Source organism: Notolepis coatsorum (assembly GCF_963971535.1).
Source record: "Notolepis coatsorum genome assembly, contig: SUPER_7_unloc_4, whole genome shotgun sequence".
Taxonomy (NCBI): Eukaryota; Metazoa; Chordata; class Actinopteri; order Aulopiformes; family Paralepididae; genus Notolepis; species Notolepis coatsorum.
The window spans coordinates 337,501-357,951 of record NW_028174877.1 but is presented as its reverse complement, the minus strand read 5'-3'; the positions used below and the strand labels follow the sequence as shown (position 1 = coordinate 357,951).

At 42.8% G+C, this 20,451-nt stretch overlaps 1 protein-coding gene across 3 annotated transcripts in view; it reads right to left on the bottom strand.

The window, feature by feature from the left end:
- The window catches only part of kdm2aa (lysine (K)-specific demethylase 2Aa), an 85,775-nt gene that overhangs the window by 25,790 nt on the left and 39,534 nt on the right, over positions 1-20,451 (bottom strand). For all 3 annotated transcript variants that reach the window (XM_084338331.1, XM_084338330.1, XM_084338332.1), the window contains 4 exons: positions 19,301-19,384; positions 7,248-7,277; positions 1,369-1,483; positions 403-1,032 (listed from right to left, as the gene is read on the bottom strand). In XM_084338331.1, coding sequence (XP_084194457.1) covers positions 403-1,032; positions 1,369-1,483; positions 7,248-7,277; positions 19,301-19,384 — 859 coding nt within the window. The remainder of the gene's footprint in view (positions 1-402; positions 1,033-1,368; positions 1,484-7,247; positions 7,278-19,300; positions 19,385-20,451) is intronic.

Below are 20,451 nucleotides of genomic sequence, written 5' to 3'. Positions count from 1 at the left end.
TGTTCTGTTCTGTGTTAGCTCCGGTTAGCTACGTGCAGTAGTTAGTAGTATATTATCAATACCAGCCATTGGATTACTGTTTTCTAAATTGGGGAGGCTTTTAATCGTCAAGGTAAGAGGATTTTAAGTCATGGTATCCATAAACTTCAATCGGTTCGGATCCTTTGAAGAAATGAGAATATCAACAAACCTGTAGGGAACGTCAGGCTACTGTCCTCCCTCACTTCCAGTGATGAAGCTAAGCTATGCTAACGGAGCGACTGTTCCCAAAGCTAAATGCACGCACAGAGACAAAAAAGGTATGTATCTTCTTGTCTAACTCCAGGGAAGATGTTAAATAAGCTAATTTCCCAAAATGTTGGAGTTTTCCTTTAAGGGGTGGTCCAGACTATCATCACTCACCAGAGTGTCTCTTGGCCTTCTGGGGGCGCTGTAGAGTCACGGTCAGATAGGAGCCGCTCAGGTCGTCGTCGTTGAGGTCGGACACCAGCAGGACGGGAGGCTCTGGGTCCGAGTCCCACTTCCCCTCCTCCCCCTCCTCCTCCTCCTCCCCCTCCTCCTCCACGCCCTCCATCTCCTCCTCGGGGTCGAACTCTTCGCCCTCGCTGTCCTCCTCTTCCTCGTCCTCTTCCTCGTCCGCCCTGCGGCTCTGCTGCTGCTGTCGCCGCCGGCGATGTCGCTCTCGGTCTCCTTGGTAACCGTCCTCGCTGTCGTCCTCGTCGTCCTCGTCATCTTCATCGTCCTCGTCATCGTCGTCGTCGTCGTCCGACTCCTCGGACTCCTCCCGCCTCCTCTGCATCCGGGCGCCTCCCCTCAGCCTCACGCCCCTCCCCCTCCTGCCCCCCTCCCCTCTGTGCCCGCCCCCCCGCTTCAGCTTCAGGGCGGAGGCGGAGCCAGACGGCGCCATTCCTCCTCGACTTCCTCGGTGGGCGGAGCTCCCTCTCCACAGGCCTCTCCTATTGGCCCCGTAGCCCCTCCGGGAGGCGTGGCTTCCACCTCGGGAGGCAAGAGCCGCCTTCCTCCTTCGAGACGCTGGATGGATGATGGATGGATGATGGATGGATGATGGATGGATGGATGATAGAAAGATAACCAAAACAAAGGGTCAGAATGAACAGAAACAGGTTCTATTCAATTTACAAGATCATCATCATCATCATCATCATCACTGTTACTAAACACTGACAGACAGCCAACCTTCATCATCATCATCATCTTCATCATCATCACTGTTACTAAACACTGACAGACAGCCAACCTTCATCATCATCATCATCATCATCACTGTTACTAAACACTGACAGACAGCCAACCTTCATCATCATCATCATCATCATCACTGTTACTAAACACTGACAGACAGCCAACCTTCATCATCATCATCATCATCATCACTGCCCGAGTCGTCTCCGTCCCGGTTGTGTCTGTGGCGACGGTAGATCTTAGCGATACGAGAATCCAAGAGAGAGGACGACTTCCTCTTCTGGAGAGAGAGAGAGGGAGGGAGAGAGAGAGAGAGAGAGAGAGACAGAGACAGAGACAGAGAGAGAGAGAGACAGAGAGAGACGGAGAGAGAGAGGGAGAGAGAGAGACAGAGAGACAGAGAGAGAGGGAGAGACAGAGACAGAGAGACAGAGACAGAGAGAGAGAGAGAGAGAGAGAGAGAGAGAGAGGGAGAGACAGAGAGAGAGAGAGAGACAGAGAGAGAGACAGAGGGAGAGAGAGAGGGAGAGAGAGAGAGAGAGAGAGAGAGAGAGAGAGAGAGAGAGAGAGAGAGAGACAGAGAGAGAGAGACAGAGGGAGAGAGAGAGAGAGAGAGAGAGAGAGAGAGAGAGAGAGAGAGAGAGAGAGAGAGAGAGGGAGAGAGAGAGAGACAGAGAGAGACAGAGAGAGAGGGAGAGAGAGAGAGAGAGAGAGAGAGGGAGGGAGAGAGAGAGACAGAGAGAGAGAGAGACAGAGAGAGAGACAGAGACAGAGAGAGAGACGGACAGAGAGAGAGACAGAGAGAGAGAGAGAGACAGAGAGAGAGAGGGACAGAGAGAGAGAGACAGACGGAGAGAGAGAGAGACAGACAGAGAGAGACGGACAGAGAGAGAGAGAGAGAGAGAGGAGAAGAGCCACAGGAAGAAGTGAAAAAGAGGAGGAGAGGAATGGAGAGAACATACAGAATAGTAGTTGAAGAGAGGAGTGTGTCTCACAGCTGGTTTATTAAACATTAAATTAAAGTAGAGTCGTGTCTCACAGCTGGTTTATTAAACATTAAATTAAAGTAGTCGTGTCTCACAGCTGGTTTATTAAACATTAAATTAAAGTAGAGTCGTGCCTCACAGTTGGTTTATTAAACATTAAATTAAAGTAGAGTCGTGTCTCACAGCTGGTTTATTAGACATTAAATTAAAGTAGAGTCGTGTCTCACAGCTGGTTTATTAAACATTAAATTAAAGTAGAGTCGTGTCTCACAGCTGGTTTATTAAACATTAAATTAAAGTAGAGTCGTGTCTCACAGCTGGTTTATTAAACATTAAATTAAAGTAGAGTCGTGTCTCACAGCTGGTTTATTAGACATTAAATTAAAGTAGAGTCGTGTCTCACAGCTGGTTTATTAGACATTAAATTAAAGTAGAGTCGTGTCTCACAGCTGGTTTATTAGACATTAAATTAAAGTAGAGTCGTGCCTCACAGCTGGTTTATTAGACATTAAATTAAAGTAGAGTCGTGTCTCACAGCTGGTTTATTAAACATTAAATTAAAGTAGAGTCGTGTCTCACAGCTGGTTTATTAGACATTAAATTAAAGTAGAGTCGTGTCTCACAGCTGGTTTATTAAACATTAAATTAAAGTAGAGTCGTGTCTCACAGCTGGTTTATTAAACATTAAATTAAAGTAGAGTCGTGTCTCACAGCTGGTTTATTAAACATTAAATTAAAGTAGAGTCGTGTCTCACAGCTGGTTTATTAGACATTAAATTAAAGTAGAGTCGTGTCTCACAGCTGGTTTATTAGACATTAAATTAAAGTAGAGTCGTGTCTCACAGCTGGTTTATTAGACATTAAATTAAAGTAGAGTCGTGTCTCACAGCTGGTTTATTAAACATTAAATTAAAGTAGAGTCGTGTCTCACAGCTGGTTTATTAAACATTAAATTAAAGTAGAGTCGTGTCTCACAGCTGGTTTATTAGACATTAAATTAAAGTAGAGTCGTGTCTCACAGCTGGTTTATTAGACATTAAATTAAAGTAGAGTCGTGTCTCACAGCTGGTTTATTAAACATTAAATTAAAGTAGAGTCGTGTCTCACAGCTGGTTTATTAAACATTAAATTAAAGTAGAGTCGTGCCTCACAGCTGGTTTATTAAACATTAAATTAAAGTAGAGTCGTGTCTCACAGCTGGTTTATTAGACATTAAATTAAAGTAGAGTCGTGTCTCACAGCTGGTTTATTAAACATTAAATTAAAGTAGAGTCGTGTCTCACAGCTGGTTTATTAGACATTAAATTAAAGTAGAGTCGTGTCTCACAGCTGGTTTATTAGACATTAAATTAAAGTAGAGTCGTGTCTCACAGCTGGTTTATTAAACATTAAATTAAAGTAGAGTCGTGTCTCACAGCTGGTTTATTAGACATTAAATTAAAGTAGAGTCGTGTCTCACAGCTGGTTTATTAGACATTAAATTAAAGTAGAGTCGTGTCTCACAGCTGGTTTATTAAACATTAAATTAAAGTAGAGTCGTGTCTCACAGCTGGTTTATTAAACATTAAATTAAAGTAGAGTCGTGCCTCACAGCTGGTTTATTAAACATTAAATTAAAGTAGAGTCGTGTCTCACAGCTGGTTTATTAGACATTAAATTAAAGTAGAGTCGTGTCTCACAGCTGGTTTATTAAACATTAAATTAAAGTAGAGTCGTGTCTCACAGCTGGTTTATTAAACATTAAATTAAAGTAGAGTCGTGTCTCACAGCTGGTTTATTAAACATTAAATTAAAGTAGAGTCGTGTCTCACAGCTGGTTTATTAAACATTAAATTAAAGTAGAGTCGTGTCTCACAGCTGGTTTATTAAACATTAAATTAAAGTAGAGTTGTGTCTCACAGCTGGTTTATTAGACATTAAATTAAAGTAGAGTCGTGTCTCACAGCTGGTTTATTAAACATTAAATTAAAGTAGAGTCGTGTCTCACAGCTGGTTTATTAAACATTAAATTAAAGTAGAGTCGTGTCTCACAGCTGGTTTATTAGACATTAAATTAAAGTAGAGTCGTGTCTCACAGCTGGTTTATTAGACATTAAATTAAAGTAGAGTCGTGTCTCGCAGCTGGTTTATTAGACATTAAATTAAAGTAGAGTCGTGTCTCACAGCTGGTTTATTAAACATTAAATTAAAGTAGAGTCGTGCCTCACAGCTGGTTTATTAAACATTAAATTAAAGTAGAGTCGTGTCTCACAGCTGGTTTATTAAACATTAAATTAAAGTAGAGTCGTGTCTCACAGCTGGTTTATTAGACATTAAATTAAAGTAGAGTCGTGTCTCACAGCTGGTTTATTAGACATTAAATTAAAGTAGAGTCGTGTCTCACAGCTGGTTTATTAGACATTAAATTAAAGTAGAGTCGTGTCTCACAGCTGGTTTATTAGACATTAAATTAAAGTAGAGTCGTGTCTCACAGCTGGTTTATTAGACATTAAATTAAAGTAGAGTCGTGTCTCACAGCTGGTTTATTAGACATTAAATTAAAGTAGAGTCGTGTCTCACAGCTGGTTTATTAAACATTAAATTAAAGTAGAGTTGTGTCTCACAGCTGGTTTATTAAACATTAAATTAAAGTAGAGTCGTGTCTCACAGCTGGTTTATTAAACATTAAATTAAAGTAGTCGTGTCTCACAGCTGGTTTATTAGACATTAAATTAAAGTAGAGTCGTGTCTCACAGCTGGTTTATTAAACATTAAATTAAAGTAGAGTCGTGTCTCACAGCTGGTTTATTAAACATTAAATTAAAGTAGAGTCGTGTCTCACAGCTGGTTTATTAAACATTAAATTAAAGTAGAGTCGTGTCTCACAGCTGGTTTATTAGACATTAAATTAAAGTAGAGTCGTGTCTCACAGCTGGTTTATTAAACATTAAATTAAAGTAGAGTCGTGCCTCACAGCTGGTTTATTAAACATTAAATTAAAGTAGAGTCGTGTCTCACAGCTGGTTTATTAAACATTAAATTAAAGTAGAGTCGTGTCTCACAGCTGGTTTATTAGACATTAAATTAAAGTAGAGTCGTGTCTCACAGCTGGTTTATTAAACATTAAATTAAAGTAGAGTCGTGTCTCACAGCTGGTTTATTAGACATTAAATTAAAGTAGAGTCGTGTCTCACAGCTGGTTTATTAGACATTAAATTAAAGTAGAGTCGTGTCTCACAGCTGGTTTATTAGACATTAAATTAAAGTAGAGTCGTGTCTCACAGCTGGTTTATTAGACATTAAATTAAAGTAGAGTCGTGTCTCACAGCTGGTTTATTAGACATTAAATTAAAGTAGAGTCGTGTCTCACAGCTGGTTTATTAAACATTAAATTAAAGTAGAGTCGTGTCTCACAGCTGGTTTATTAGACATTAAATTAAAGTAGAGTCGTGTCTCACAGCTGGTTTATTAGACATTAAATTAAAGTAGAGTCGTGTCTCACAGCTGGTTTATTAGACATTAAATTAAAGTAGAGTCGTGTCTCACAGCTGGTTTATTAAACATTAAATTAAAGTAGAGTCGTGTCTCACAGCTGGTTTATTAAACATTAAATTAAAGTAGAGTCGTGTCTCACAGCTGGTTTATTAAACATTAAATTAAAGTAGAGTCGTGTCTCACAGCTGGTTTATTAAACATTAAATTAAAGTAGAGTCGTGTCTCACAGCTGGTTTATTAAACATTAAATTAAAGTAGAGTCGTGTCTCACAGCTGGTTTATTAAACATTAAATTAAAGTAGAGTCGTGTCTCACAGCTGGTTTATTAGACATTAAATTAAAGTAGAGTCGTGTCTCACAGCTGGTTTATTAGACATTAAATTAAAGTAGAGTCGTGTCTCACAGCTGGTTTATTAGACATTAAATTAAAGTAGAGTCGTGTCTCACAGCTGGTTTATTAGACATTAAATTAAAGTAGAGTCGTGTCTCACAGCTGGTTTATTAGACATTAAATTAAAGTAGAGTCGTGTCTCACAGCTGGTTTATTAAACATTAAATTAAAGTAGAGTTGTGTCTCACAGCTGGTTTATTAAACATTAAATTAAAGTAGAGTCGTGTCTCACAGCTGGTTTATTAAACATTAAATTAAAGTAGTCGTGTCTCACAGCTGGTTTATTAGACATTAAATTAAAGTAGAGTCGTGCCTCACAGCTGGTTTATTAGACATTAAATTAAAGTAGAGTCGTGCCTCACAGCTGGTTTATTAAACATTAAATTAAAGTAGAGTCGTGTCTCACAGCTGGTTTATTAAACATTAAATTAAAGTAGAGTCGTGTCTCACAGCTGGTTTATTAGACATTAAATTAAAGTAGAGTCGTGTCTCACAGCTGGTTTATTAGACATTAAATTAAAGTAGAGTCGTGTCTCACAGCTGGTTTATTAAACATTAAATTAAAGTAGAGTCGTGTCTCACAGCTGGTTTATTAAACATTAAATTAAAGTAGAGTCGTGTCTCACAGCTGGTTTATTAGACATTAAATTAAAGTAGAGTCGTGTCTCACAGCTGGTTTATTAGACATTAAATTAAAGTAGAGTCGTGTCTCACAGCTGGTTTATTAAACATTAAATTAAAGTAGAGTCGTGCCTCACAGCTGGTTTATTAAACATTAAATTAAAGTAGAGTCGTGTCTCACAGCTGGTTTATTAGACATTAAATTAAAGTAGAGTCGTGTCTCACAGCTGGTTTATTAAACATTAAATTAAAGTAGAGTCGTGTCTCACAGTTGGTTTATTAAACATTAAATTAAAGTAGAGTCGTGTCTCACAGCTGGTTTATTAGACATTAAATTAAAGTAGAGTCGTGTCTCACAGCTGGTTTATTAAACATTAAATTAAAGTAGAGTCGTGTCTCACAGCTGGTTTATTAGACATTAAATTAAAGTAGAGTCGTGTCTCACAGCCGGTTTATTAGACATTAAATTAAAGTAGAGTCGTGTCTCACAGCTGGTTTATTAGACATTAAATTAAAGTAGAGTCGTGTCTCGCAGCTGGTTTATTAGACATTAAATTAAAGTAGAGTCTCACCGCTGGGAGCTGCTTCTGCTCTCCTTTGGGCTGCGGGGACAAACAGAGAGACAGGTCAGAACAGAGAGACAGACAGGTCAGAACAGAGAGACAGGTCAGAACAGAAGCTCTGGACACTCAAAGGTCAGATGATCCTATATATATATATATATATATTAGGGCTGTCAGTTTATCGCGTTAATTAGATTAATTAATTACACAGCAAATTATCGCGTTATGAAAATTGACGCAAAATTAATTACAGCCGACCTATATTTACTTTAGACAAGTGGCAAATCGGTGCGCTTTTATTTTGAAATCCACGCTTGAGTTGGGCGTATTAAACTTGGCCCATTGAATGACCCGTAGCCTACTTGATCGTCACTTCACACATGCGTCGTCTATCAAACAAAACAAACACACAAAGGAATTAGCTCAGCTGGAACAAGATGTCAGCATCACCCGAGGCGATACTCCTGGGACCTATGAACGGCAAGTTCAATTTCAAAAAGAATATAGATGGGACAGTAAACAAGACCATTGTAATATGTAGCTTATGTCAAAAAGAATTTGCGTATCACCGAAGCTGCTCTAGTCTAACGTATCACATGAACGCTAAACATGTCCAGGCAAGTTGTTCGAGCAGCTCCAGTGTAGCTAACGTTAGCTCCAGAGCAACTCGCACGCTTCGTCAAACCACTCTTGGAGAATTACCGTTAGGCAAACGGTTGAGTAAATCCACCACAGACAAACTAACCAACAGCGTCGCGAAGTGGATAGCAAAATATTGTAGGCCAATAGCTATAGTGGAAGATAAGGGTTTAGCGGAGTCATTTCGAATAGCGTCGTCTGACCCAAATTACAAGCTACCCTCGAGAGCTACAGTGATGAAAAGGATCCACAACATGTATGACACAGAGAGGGAGGCGAGGGAAGAAGTGTTGGCACGGGCTGGCCCAATGGCCCTAACGGGTGATCACTGGACGTCGGTGGGCAATCATAATTATTTGGGTGTCACAGTGCACTTGATCGATACTGAGTGGAAACTGCAATCATTTGCATTAACGGTGACCAAAACTGTGGGCCGCCATTTCGCCGATGCGTGTGCTGAACAGTTCAACACCGTAATAGAGGAGTGGAATATAAAAGATAAAGTCACATCTATTGGGACTGATTCCGCCCGTAATATGATAGCAGCAGCGCGCTATATGCCGTTCCAGCACATGCCATGTGCTGCACACGTGCTGCAAAGAACCATCACAGTCTCCCTTGAGGACAGAAGCCTTGACACCACCCTGGCAAAGTGCCGCAAGATTGTAGGCCACTTCAAGCACAGCCCTGCCAGTACAGAAGAACTGCAGCAGCAGCAGACTGCCCTCGGACAAGCAAAAGAGCCCATGATACAAGATGTATCCACAAGGTGAGACTGTTTAACTACCTGTTGTATGCTTAGGGTAAATTTAGTGTGTGTGTGTGTTTATTTCTTTGTATTCTGTACAATTGCATCATGCTGCATTAACAACCCCCAGTGGGACTAATAGTTATTTTATTGAATTGGAAGGTGGAATTCGACACTGGCCATGATCTCACGGTACCTGAGGAACCAGGAGGCTGTGACTGCCACTTTGGCCCAACAGAACCACAAGCTGTCCATGCTGACCCCCACAGAGTGTGACAAACTGAAGAAGCTGGAGCTTGTACTTGAGCCCTGCAGGTAAGTGTCTCTCCCTCTCTCTCTCCCCCCATACACCCCCCTCCTCTCTCTCTCTCCCCCATACACACACCTCACACCCCACTCTCTCTCTCCCATACACACACCTCACCCCCCAATCTCCCCCATACACACACCTATCTCTCTCCCATACACACACCTCACCCCCCCCTCTCTCCCCCATACACACACCTATCTCTCCCATACACACACCTCACCCCCCCTCTCTCCCCCATACACACACCTATCTCTCTCCCATACACACACCTCACCCCCCCCCCTCTCTCCCCCATACACACACCTATCTCTCCCATACACACACCTCACCCCCCCCTCTCTCCCCCATACACACACATATCTCTCTCCCATACACACACCTCACCCCCCCTCTCTCCCCCATACACACACCTATCTCCCTCTCATACACACACCTTCACCTCTTTCTCTCTCGCTCTCTTGTTTCACTGCAGGTATGTGACTGAGCTCCTTGGAGGGGAAACCTACGTCTCATGCTCTGTGGTGCTCCCCGCACTCTGCCACCTAAACCGCATCATGGACCTCAACGAGGAGGATCCGGGCTACATGGTAAAGTTCAAGGCCAGCTTCACGAAGGACCTGGACGCACGCAAAGCGACCCTCAACAACAGATGGCTGAAGCTGGCTACAGCCCTCGACCCGCGATTCAAGGACTTGAAGAGCGTACCAAAGGACGAGAGGGATGAGGTGTGTGTGTGAATGAGAAGACCAGTGTTAAGTCCTTAGGCTGTCATGAAAAGTCCTATGCAACTAATTAATTGTCCCTCTTATTAGGTGTGGACCTGGCTTAAAGAGATGCTGCCAGGACCAGAAGCAGACAAAGCTGCTCCACAAGCCACAGAGGACGAGCCACCAGCGAAGAGGACCCTCCTCCTGCTGTCTTCAGACTCTGATTCAGATGAAGTCAGGGTACTGTCAGGACAATTAGACCTCTACAAAGCTGAGCCCAGCATCGGAATGAATGACTGTCCACTGGAGTGGTGGGCAGCTCACGCAAAAGCCTATGGACAGCTGTCTCCTCTTGCTCGCAAATATCTGGCTACTCCTGCTACCTCTGTGCCATGTGAGAGGCTATTTTCACTTGCAGGTCACATAGTCCAAAAGAAGAGGGCAGCCTTACTCTCAGACAATGTAAACAAGCTTGTTTGTCTTAGCAATTGGCTCAAGGAATAGATTTGTCATGCATACAGTAGACCCTGCACTAGACCCTGCACTAGACCCTGCAGTCATGCCCCAGACCCTGTAGTAGACCCTGTAGTCATGCCCCCAGAAACTGTAGTAGACCCTGTAGTCATGCCCCCAGACACTGTAGTAGACCCTGTAGTCATGCCCCCAGACACTGTAGTAGACCCTGTAGTCATGCCCCCAGACACTGTAGTAGACCATGCCCCCAGACACTGTACTAGACCCTGTAGTCATGCCCCCAGACACTGTACTAGACCCTGTAGTCATGCCCCCAGACCCTGTAGTCATGCCCCCAGACACTGTAGTAGACCATGCCCCCAGACACTGTACTAGACCCTGTAGTCATGCCCCCAGACACTGTAGTAGACCCTGTAGTCATGCCCCCAGACACTGTAGTAGACCATGCCCCCAGACACTGTACTAGACCCTGTAGTCATGCCCCCAGACCCTGTAGTCATGCCCCCAGACACTGTAGTAGACCATGCCCCCAGACACTGTACTAGACCCTGTAGTCATGCCCCCAGACACTGTAGTAGACACTGTAGTCATGCCCCCAGACACTGTAGTAGACACTGTAGTCATGCCCCCAGACACTGTAGTAGACACTGTAGTCATGCCCCCAGACACTGTAGTAGACCCTGTAGTCATGCCCCCAGACACTGTACTAGACCCTGTAGTCATGCCCCCAGACACTGTACTAGACCCTGTAGTCATGCCCCCAGACACTGTACTAGACCCTGTAGTCATGCCCCCAGACACTGTACTAGACCCTGTAGTCATGCCCCCAGACACTGTACTAGACCCTGTAGTCATGCCCCCAGACACTGTAGTAGACCCTGTAGTCATGCCCCCAGACACTGTACTAGACCCTGTAGTCATGCCCCCAGACACTGTAGTAGACACTGTACTAGACCCTGTAGTCATGCCCCCAGACACTGTAGTAGACACTGTACTAGACCCTGTAGTCATGCCCCCAGACACTGTAGTAGACACTGTACTAGACCCTGTAGTCATGCCCCCAGACACTGTAGTAGACACTGTACTAGACCCTGTAGTCATGCCCCTAGACCCTGTAGTCATGCCCCCAGACACTGTACTAGACCCTGTAGTCATGCCCCCAGACACTGTACTAGACCCTGTAGTCATGCCCCCAGACACTGTAGTAGACCCTGTAGTCATGCCCCCAGACACTGTAGTAGACACTGTACTAGACCCTGTAGTCAGTATATTAATATTTGAATAGTCATATTTGGCACTATATCGTCGAGTTGGACGTAGTCTATTAAGCTAATAATAGTCTGTTAATATATAGTGCTTCGTGCGGTGAGAATACTACCGTAGTCAGTACCCCATCGTTTCGGGCAGAGAACTGGCTGCTTATCCAGGGTGGTTGACCCCACGTGAAGCTGCACCCGAGGAGCCCCAGAGCCGACGAGCGAGTGGACCTGTATACCGGATTATTCTGCCGACGACAGCCCGCCTTCCCAGGCACGGATTATGCTTTGTATACTTTGATTATTCCATGGATAAAGACCCCCGACACTGTAGTAGACACTGTACTAGACCCTGTAGTCATGCCCCCAGACACTGTACTAGACACTGTACTAGACCCTGTAGTCATGCCCCCAGACACTAGCTTGCTGTGGGCTGTTTTGATTTTTGAGGATACTGTAGCTTAGTGTAAACTGTTATTGGCTGTATCAGCAACAAATGTTACCTTATTGAGAGGTATGTTTTCATTCATTTTATTTTATTCAATTTAATAAAATTGATTTCTAAAGCATTCTTCACTTGCAGGTCACATAGTCCAAAAGAAGAGGGCAGCCTTACACACAGACAATGTAAACAAGCTGAAGCTTGTTTGTCTTAGCAATTGGCTCAAGGAATAGATGTCATGCATACAGTAGACCCTGTAGTAAACCCTGCACTAGACCCTGATTTTTGAGGATACTGTAGCTTAGTGTAAACTGTTATTGGCTGTATCGGCAACAAATGTTACCTTATTGAGAGGTATGTTTTCATTCATTTTATTTATTTATTTATTCAATTTAATAGAATTGATTTCTAAAGCATTCTTCACTTGCAGGTCACATAGTCCAAAAGAAGAGGGCAGCCTTACACTCAGACAATGTAAACAAGCTGAGGAATAGATGTCATGCATACAGTAGACCCTGTAGTAGACCCTGCACTAGATCCTGCAGTAGACCCTGCAGTAGACCCTGATTTGAGGATACTGTAGCTTAGTGTAAACTGTTAGCTGTATCAGCAACAAATGTTACCTTATTGAGAGGTATGTTTTCATTTTATTTATTTTATTTATTTAATAAAATTGATTTCTAAAGCATTCTTCTTGGTGTATTTAATTGATCAGTCACCTGCTACAATAATGTAATGTCCTTGAATTTTAAATATTTATATGAATATGAAATATAAATATGCGATTAAAATGCGATTAATTAGATTAATTAATTACAAAACCTGTAATTAATTAGATTAAAAATTTTAATCGCCTGACAGCACTAATATATATATTAAAAAAAAAAGCAGCCATGATCCAGATCACATCCCCATGGTGTCAGACTGGTATTATGATCCAGATCACATGGTGTCAGACTGGTATTATGATCCAGATCACATGGTGTCAGACTGGTATTATGATCCAGATCACATGGTGTCAGAGTGGTGTTATGATCCAGATCACATGGTGTCAGACTGGTGTTATGATCCAGATCACATGGTGTCAGACTGGTGTTATGATCCAGATCACATGGTGTCAGACTGGTGTTATGATCCAGATCACATGGTGTCAGACTGGTGTTATGATCCAGATCACATGGTGTCAGACTGGTGTTATGATCCAGATCACATGGTGTCAGACTGGTGTTATGATCCAGATCACATGGTGTCAGACTGGTGTTATGATCCAGATCACATGGTGTCAGACTGGTGTTATGATCCAGATCACATGGTGTCAGACTGGTATTATGATCCAGATCACATGGTGTCAGACTGGTATTATGATCCAGATCACATGGTGTCAGACTGGTGTTATGATCCAGATCACATGGTGTCAGACTGGTGTTATGATCCAGATCACATGGTGTCAGACTGGTATTATGATCCAGGTCACATGGTGTCAGAGTGGGGGGGGGGGGGGGGGGGCTGGGGGCGATATGGCCTAAAAATAAAATAAAATTTTAATTGATTTTTTTTCTCTTAACACATCAATGGCCAACCACGTACATATACGCGTTTGGGCGCCATGCTTAACACATTGGGAGCCAAAAACGGCTTACAACGTGTTTGCCTGCCATGCGTTGAACGGCAACAACGCCGTACGCCGTTTTTTTTAAATCAATATTTCATTTTTTCGCCATGGCATTCATAATTCATCCAGCCAACCTACGGTGCTGCAGCGGGACCCTAGATGAGATTGCAACACCTCAATACCGCCGCCTGGTGGATGGTCGGGCGAGTTACACTCTCAAAACCGGAAGTGGCGGTCGGTGCGTCGAGGAAATTCCTCCGGCAGTAATATCTTGTTACGTGGGTCCAGACAAACACTGGCGTGCATATGGATCGCTGCCATAACGCAATAATCGATATGATTTCGGCGTTTATTGCGCCATACAAACCGGAAATGGATCTAGGCGATCGGCGTCAAATAATTGGGATCTTTTTCTTCCAGTCTCATCGGCGAACGGTAAGGGGACAGCAACGTTATTTTCAGCCCGATTGTGCGTTTCTTTGCTTGCAAACCATCTGATCAATATATCAACCCTTACTGACGATCAAGGAATTATAAACGACCCCCCCCCCCCCCCCTTTCCTCCACGCATGATGAAGCATAATGTATACCGATCATATACATTTGAATTTTTTAATATAGAGTGTATAGGAAAGAAACGGCAATCGATAATCTATCATAATTTATGCGTTTGGGCCTATAACTAGCGTTTTTGGAATTACAGCAGAAAAGCTTATAAACATACTTATATTCAAGACGGTATTAACACAACAATGTATGAATGAAAAAATATAACGTTCCCACATCCGGAACGATAGATAATCGATGTTGAATGGGCCATAGTAATGTCAATATAGCAATACAATTTAAAAAGTTATAGCCCTGCAAAGAAGGTAAACATCTCCATAGGCTTACAGTGCTGGCAGAGAGTGGTATAAGATGGGCACAATGCCCAATGTGTTAAAGGGCCAACAAAACTCGTATTTGCTTTTATTCCTGGTAGGGGCGCTGTCTCGATAATGCAGTGTTCCCTGTGGCAGAACAGATGAAGTTTTTTTTCATCCTGCAGTGAATTTGTTAGCCTGAAGCTATGCCTGTAGCCAGTAGCCTGGAATACTTTTTGGGACGCTGAATTCAGCGTGCAGTAAAGGAATATGGCATCAGCCAATGGACATATCGATCTACCAGATGGCGATCGATAACTGGGAAATCCTTTTTGGGATCCAACCGGCCCACGGTAAGAGCTTTTTCACGTACATTTCATGCTGATCAGGCCTTGCTTTGATAGCCAACCAGCCGATCAGCGAATGAGGCCAATGCCGTTATTGGTAATCAATAATCAGAAACGACGTCCCCCGCCCCCCTTTCATGCATTCATGGTGGACCATGATACCGATAATATGCATTTAGATTTTTAGCTCTAGCTTGTGTATAGCCGAAATGCCATTCGATTTAACATTATTATTATTGATTTACTGTGTTAGGGCTTACATGTCGTTTTCAGATCAAATTATAATTTTGTATGTGTTTTATAAGGGAACATATATATATTGGTGATCCTCTTGGGAGGAATCAGTATAGATTGTGGGGGTGAGCTTGGGAGAGCGTCTGTCAGTGTATAAGTGCATTTGTTGTCCTGTTTTTTGTTTTGTTATGTATTGTATTGTATGTTTTGTATCCTATGTTAAGGACCCCCTCGAAAACGAGATAGCATATCTCAAGGGGTTTATCCTTCAAATAAATTTCAAATTAGCTTAGCGCCCTGTATCTCGCCTTCCAGGAAATACCCCAGACCATTCCGATATAACGTTCATATTCACAACGCTATAAAATGGGAACATATTGATGATTTTTTTTTTTAATTTAAGGCATATTGAAGGGATGGTTTATAGTGTCAATTGACAATGACAATGGACAGATAGCAATAATATAAAGTATAGATGTAGCTCTACAAACAGCCTCACGCACAGGGGAGGAAATTAGGCCACTTTACTCGCCAAATGCGAGTATTTTTTACGTTTGGCGAGTAATTCATGAAGAGCACTCGCCAGTCTGGCGAGTACTTGTAATTACAAAACAAACAAAAAAATCATTCTGCAATCTGCTGATTCGCTCACTGGCACAAGCCGAACTCTGACTCCCCCCTTGATTCCTCCCATTTGCGCCTCAATCCAACCATAACCAATGAACATCATCGTTGTACAGATGCGCTCTAAGCTCCTCGAATGAACACTCATTTTCTAGAAGATGCCGCCCATCTAGGGGAAGTGGACAGATCACTGCGCGCGGACCTACAGACTCCTGCCACCGGCTTGACAACGTAGACAAACTTAGACAAAAACACATCAGTGGATGAAAATGTAGTGTCGTCGCTTTCGGATATCAGTGCGGTCTGACATGGGGGCGAACAACAGCATGCGACGCGTCTCCTTCGAGTCGGATGAGAATGACAAGTCAACCAGGCACCAGCATTAGCCGGCTAGCTACCTAGCATGTAACAAGCTACCATAACGCGCGTTCAACATAGTGGACGACTATACTGAGCGGCTTTGCTTAAATGCAGCCGAGTGACATTTTATTATTACCGGGTTTCCCCCCATATCACCACTCGCCCATATGCCCTTCACAACGGTGATGTTGTCATACTTGGCATTCAGAATACACCTGCTGAACCCCTAGCGTTGTCGATTCGGTTCCAATGTATTGTCATCTTACAGCACAAGTACAGTACAACCAGAATACATTTGGCATACAACCAGAGTGCAAATGTAACAAGTCAAGTTGTTTTATTTAGCTATTACATTACAGTGAAATGCTTGGTTCTTTCACTGCCCAACTCAGTCCAACCTAGACCAGTCCAACCTAGTCCAGCCCAGCCCAGCATCTTTCACTGCCTAGTTCAGCCCAACCCAGTCCAGAATAGTTCCCTCTTTCATATTAATATGTGATATCCTAATATTTTGAAGAGTAGAGACAGTGTGATTAATACATGTTGTATGCTAATATTGTGAAGAGTAGAGACTGTTATTAATGTTTTATGCTAATAAATATTTTAAAGAGTAGAGACACGGTGTGATTTTTACTATGATTGAAAATCAATTTAGACAAAGACATACAAAGAAGTAATTATCACAATTAGCGATTTTTTTGGGCTGGTAAAAAATCAGTTTGTCTGGTAAAAAAAATCAGATACTCGCCAGTTGGCTGGTAAGCCAAAAAGTTAGTTTCCTCCCCTGCTCACGCACAATGAAAGGTTGTTATGATAAGCTGGCCTTATAGAGTGAGATTAGACGGATCCCAGTGGCCGTGAAAGTGTTAAGAACTAGAAACGCCAAGGAAATGAACAGAGTTAAAAATGATGACGCCCCATTTGGTATTTTTTTTACCACGGATGTCGCAGTTGTCTGTTCTCCATCCGCGGGTGCCTCGACACACCGCGGGACTGCGGTGATGCGGTTACCGCGACAGACAGCGACAGACAGCCCTAGGCGACCGATTTTTTAAGCCAAATATCACTTCAATCCTATTAAGTTAGTTCAAGTTAGTTATTCATTTATATGTGCTATTTATGAGAGGGCTAACTTGTTGCAAAATAATAATGATAATAATAATAGCCTCATTAAAATACTTCGGTTGTTTTCAGCGTTTTATGTGCTATCTCCCTGTCTCCGGCTGTCCCTGAGCAACGACCGGAGTGTTGAATGTCCCGTGACTAAGACGGGGAGGACGTGACCCTCTTTGCGCCGCCCCTGTGCCTCAAATAGATCCGCTATCAATTCTATCTTTAATCTTTCAAAATGTTCAGTTGCTATCGCTATTAGCTCTATCTTTAATCTTTCAAAATGTACAGTTGCTATTGCATGCACTCATCTGTGTTTCACCACACACATGAGTGCATGCTTACCAACTGTCCGTCTGCAACACTACTATCACCAACATCTAAGAAGGGAGATCCCCCCTTGAATGGCCCTTCTAAGGTTTCTCTCCTCCACACTGCCTGTGGAGCATTTTTCCCTATTGTTAGGTTTTAGTGAGTTTTTCCTTACCTTCGCGTGGGGTATGTCTGGGAGTGCTTGCATTCTTTCATTTATTTGCATTCATCTAAAAATGTTGGACCTTATGGTGTTCTTGTTCTGTTCTTGACTTATTGTTATGTTTTCTTCTTGACTTGTTTAAAGAAGACCTGTACGGCCCATGGGGACATTAACGTGTGTTGTCGGGCCCTACAAATAAATTTGATTTGATTTGATTTGATTTAGACAAGACGGATGGATAGACGGACCAATGGGAAGGAGAGCAGGCGGGGGGCCTCTCACCAAGCTCCAGCTGGTTGGCTGAGAAGGCAGAGTGGCCGCCACCAATAGGAGCGAGGCGGTGGAGGAGGAGGAGGGAGGGAGGAAGCCACGGCGTGGAGGGGAACCCAACCTGAGGAGCAGGGGGCCCCCAACCAGAGACTCCTCACTGCCTGACGACTAATAAAGTATGACCAAACCAGAGGAAACCAAACAAAAGTAATACAAAATACAAAAAAATTATAATAAAATGTAAAAAGACAAATAAAATATATATATATGAATATATATATATAAAGAAATTAATAGAATAAAATGATGAGGAAAAAAACAGAAAGGAGACATGCAGCCTGTTAAATCACACCTGGTAGAAACAGTGTGAGGCAGCAGGTATACTGTGTGTCTGTGTGTGACGTGTGTGTGTGTGTGTGTGTGTGTGTGTGTGTGTGACGTGTGTGTGTGTGTGTGTGTGTGGCAGCATGTAAACCAGGGGTCTCAAACTCAATGTACCTGGGGCAGGGGTGTAGCTCCAGATTCTGGGCCCCATGAAAGAATGTATTTGTAGGCCCCCAGTGAATACGAGCGCGCGTAAGCGCGCGAGCGGAAATTTTTTTGGCCATTTTTTTATTGATGAAAACGCATAATATGGTTTTTACCTATACATTCGGATCAGCAGTTCAGCACCTGCACTGTTGGTGGGCGAGCCTAGTAAAGGATGTCGCATTGCGTTCATCTTCAATGAATGGACCAATGCAATAGTCTACCAAAGCCCCCCCTCTCTCTCTATATATCTCACACACACACACACACACACACACACACACACACACACACACACACACACACACACACACACACTTCAGAAACAAACATAGTATCAATGAGAGCATCAATAATACACCTGAGTGATGTCTAGTAAAAAAAAAAAAAATTTTTTTTTGGGCCCCCCCCTCAGTGCTGGGCCCTTGGAATCATCCTAAGCTACCCCCCCCCAGCTACGCCCCTGACCTGGGGGCCGCTGGAGGTGGAGTCTGGGTGAGGCTGGACCGCATCAAATACTCCACAAAAAAAGGGTTTCAAGTATTCCAAAAAAAAAAGTACAACTGATCCAATCTTCTCAATATTTAGCAATAACATTTCAGTACATGAACAGTTCTTCAGAACATGAACGGTTCTTCAGAACATAGGCTTCTCAGTGGTGTCATCCCGCGGGGCGCAATTGGCCCGCGGGCCGCGAGTTTGAGACCCCTGATGTAAACTGTGTGTGTGTCTGTGTGTGTCTGAGGCAGCATGTAAACTGAGTGTGTGTGAGTGAGTGAGTGTCTGGTGTGTATGTCTGTGTGCGTGTGAGTGAGTGTCTGGTGTGTATGTCTGTGTGCGTGTGAGTGAGTGTCTGGTGTGTATGTCTGTGTGTGTGTGAGTGAGTGTCTGGTGTGTATGTCTGTGTGCGTGTGAGTGAGTGTCTGGTGTGTATGTCTGTGTGCGTGTGAGTGAGTGTCTGGTGTGTATGTCTGTGTGCGTGTGAGTGAGTGTCTGGTGTGTATGTCTGTGTGTGTGTGAGTGAGTGTCTGGTGTGTATGTCTGTGTGCGTATGAGTACCTACCTCAGGGTCTGTTATTCCCAGGACACACTTGGGACACTCCCAACAGCTGGGCAAGTCCTTGTTAATCACCCCCTCACCCTTAACCTAGAGAGAGAGAGACAGAGACAGAGACAGAGAGAGAGAGACATGAAGACAGACAGGGAGAGACAGAGAGAGAGAGAGAGAGACAGGTGTGAATGTATGAAGCAGGAAGTAAACCCTGCTGACTGAACATGAAGCAGGAAGTCAAACCTGCTGACTGAACATGAAGCAGGAAGTAAACCCTGCTGACTGAACATGAACCAGGAAGTAAACCCTGCTGACTGAACATGAAGCAGGAAGTCAAACCTGCTGACTGAACATGAAGCAGGAAGTAAACCCTGCTGACTGAACATGAACCAGGAAGTAAACCCTGCTGACTGAACATGAAGCAGGAAATAAAACCTGCTGACTGAACAACTTCTTGGCTTCTATGAAAACAGGAAATTCAATCAATAAAATTACTTCAAAAAGGTGCTCAACATTTTATGCAGACTAATCAGTATTTTTTTTATAAATAAAACATCCACAGAGCTTTTAGAAAGGTGCAGAATAAAAGTATAACTTTTCCCCTAAATAAATGACTGATTTATGAATGTATCATTGAAGAAATGTTGGCGGGTCCAAAATGAATGTTGTTGTTTACATGTTGTTGCGTGCATGAATCCCCTCCCTACTTCCTATTTATTATGTTATATTTATATAACTTATATTTATTAGTTGTTCAGGTGAGTTGGGCTATAATGTAGTCAGTGTGTGTGTGTTAGGGCGGTCACATTATTCTACATAAAAACACGAGATTCGAACATGAACGGAGAAATCCGAATTTGAAAAAATAAAAAATACATTCATTATAATAATAACTTCAATAACCTTTTGTGGAGGATACCGGTAAAAATGGTAAAACACGTATTATAAAATAATTACGTCATGGTTATTTTTAGTCTTGCAATTTTAATGTCTCTCAGGAGTCGACCAGCACGCCGGCGTGACCAAGTGACGTCGTTTGTTTGACGAGGTCTGGCGGAGAATTTCCTGAACACTCATCGAAAGAGCAGAGGCCTGAAACTACATAGTAGCTCGTTTTGATTTGGTGTTGATAGCCCAAGAAATTATTGAAACTAGGGAAGCCC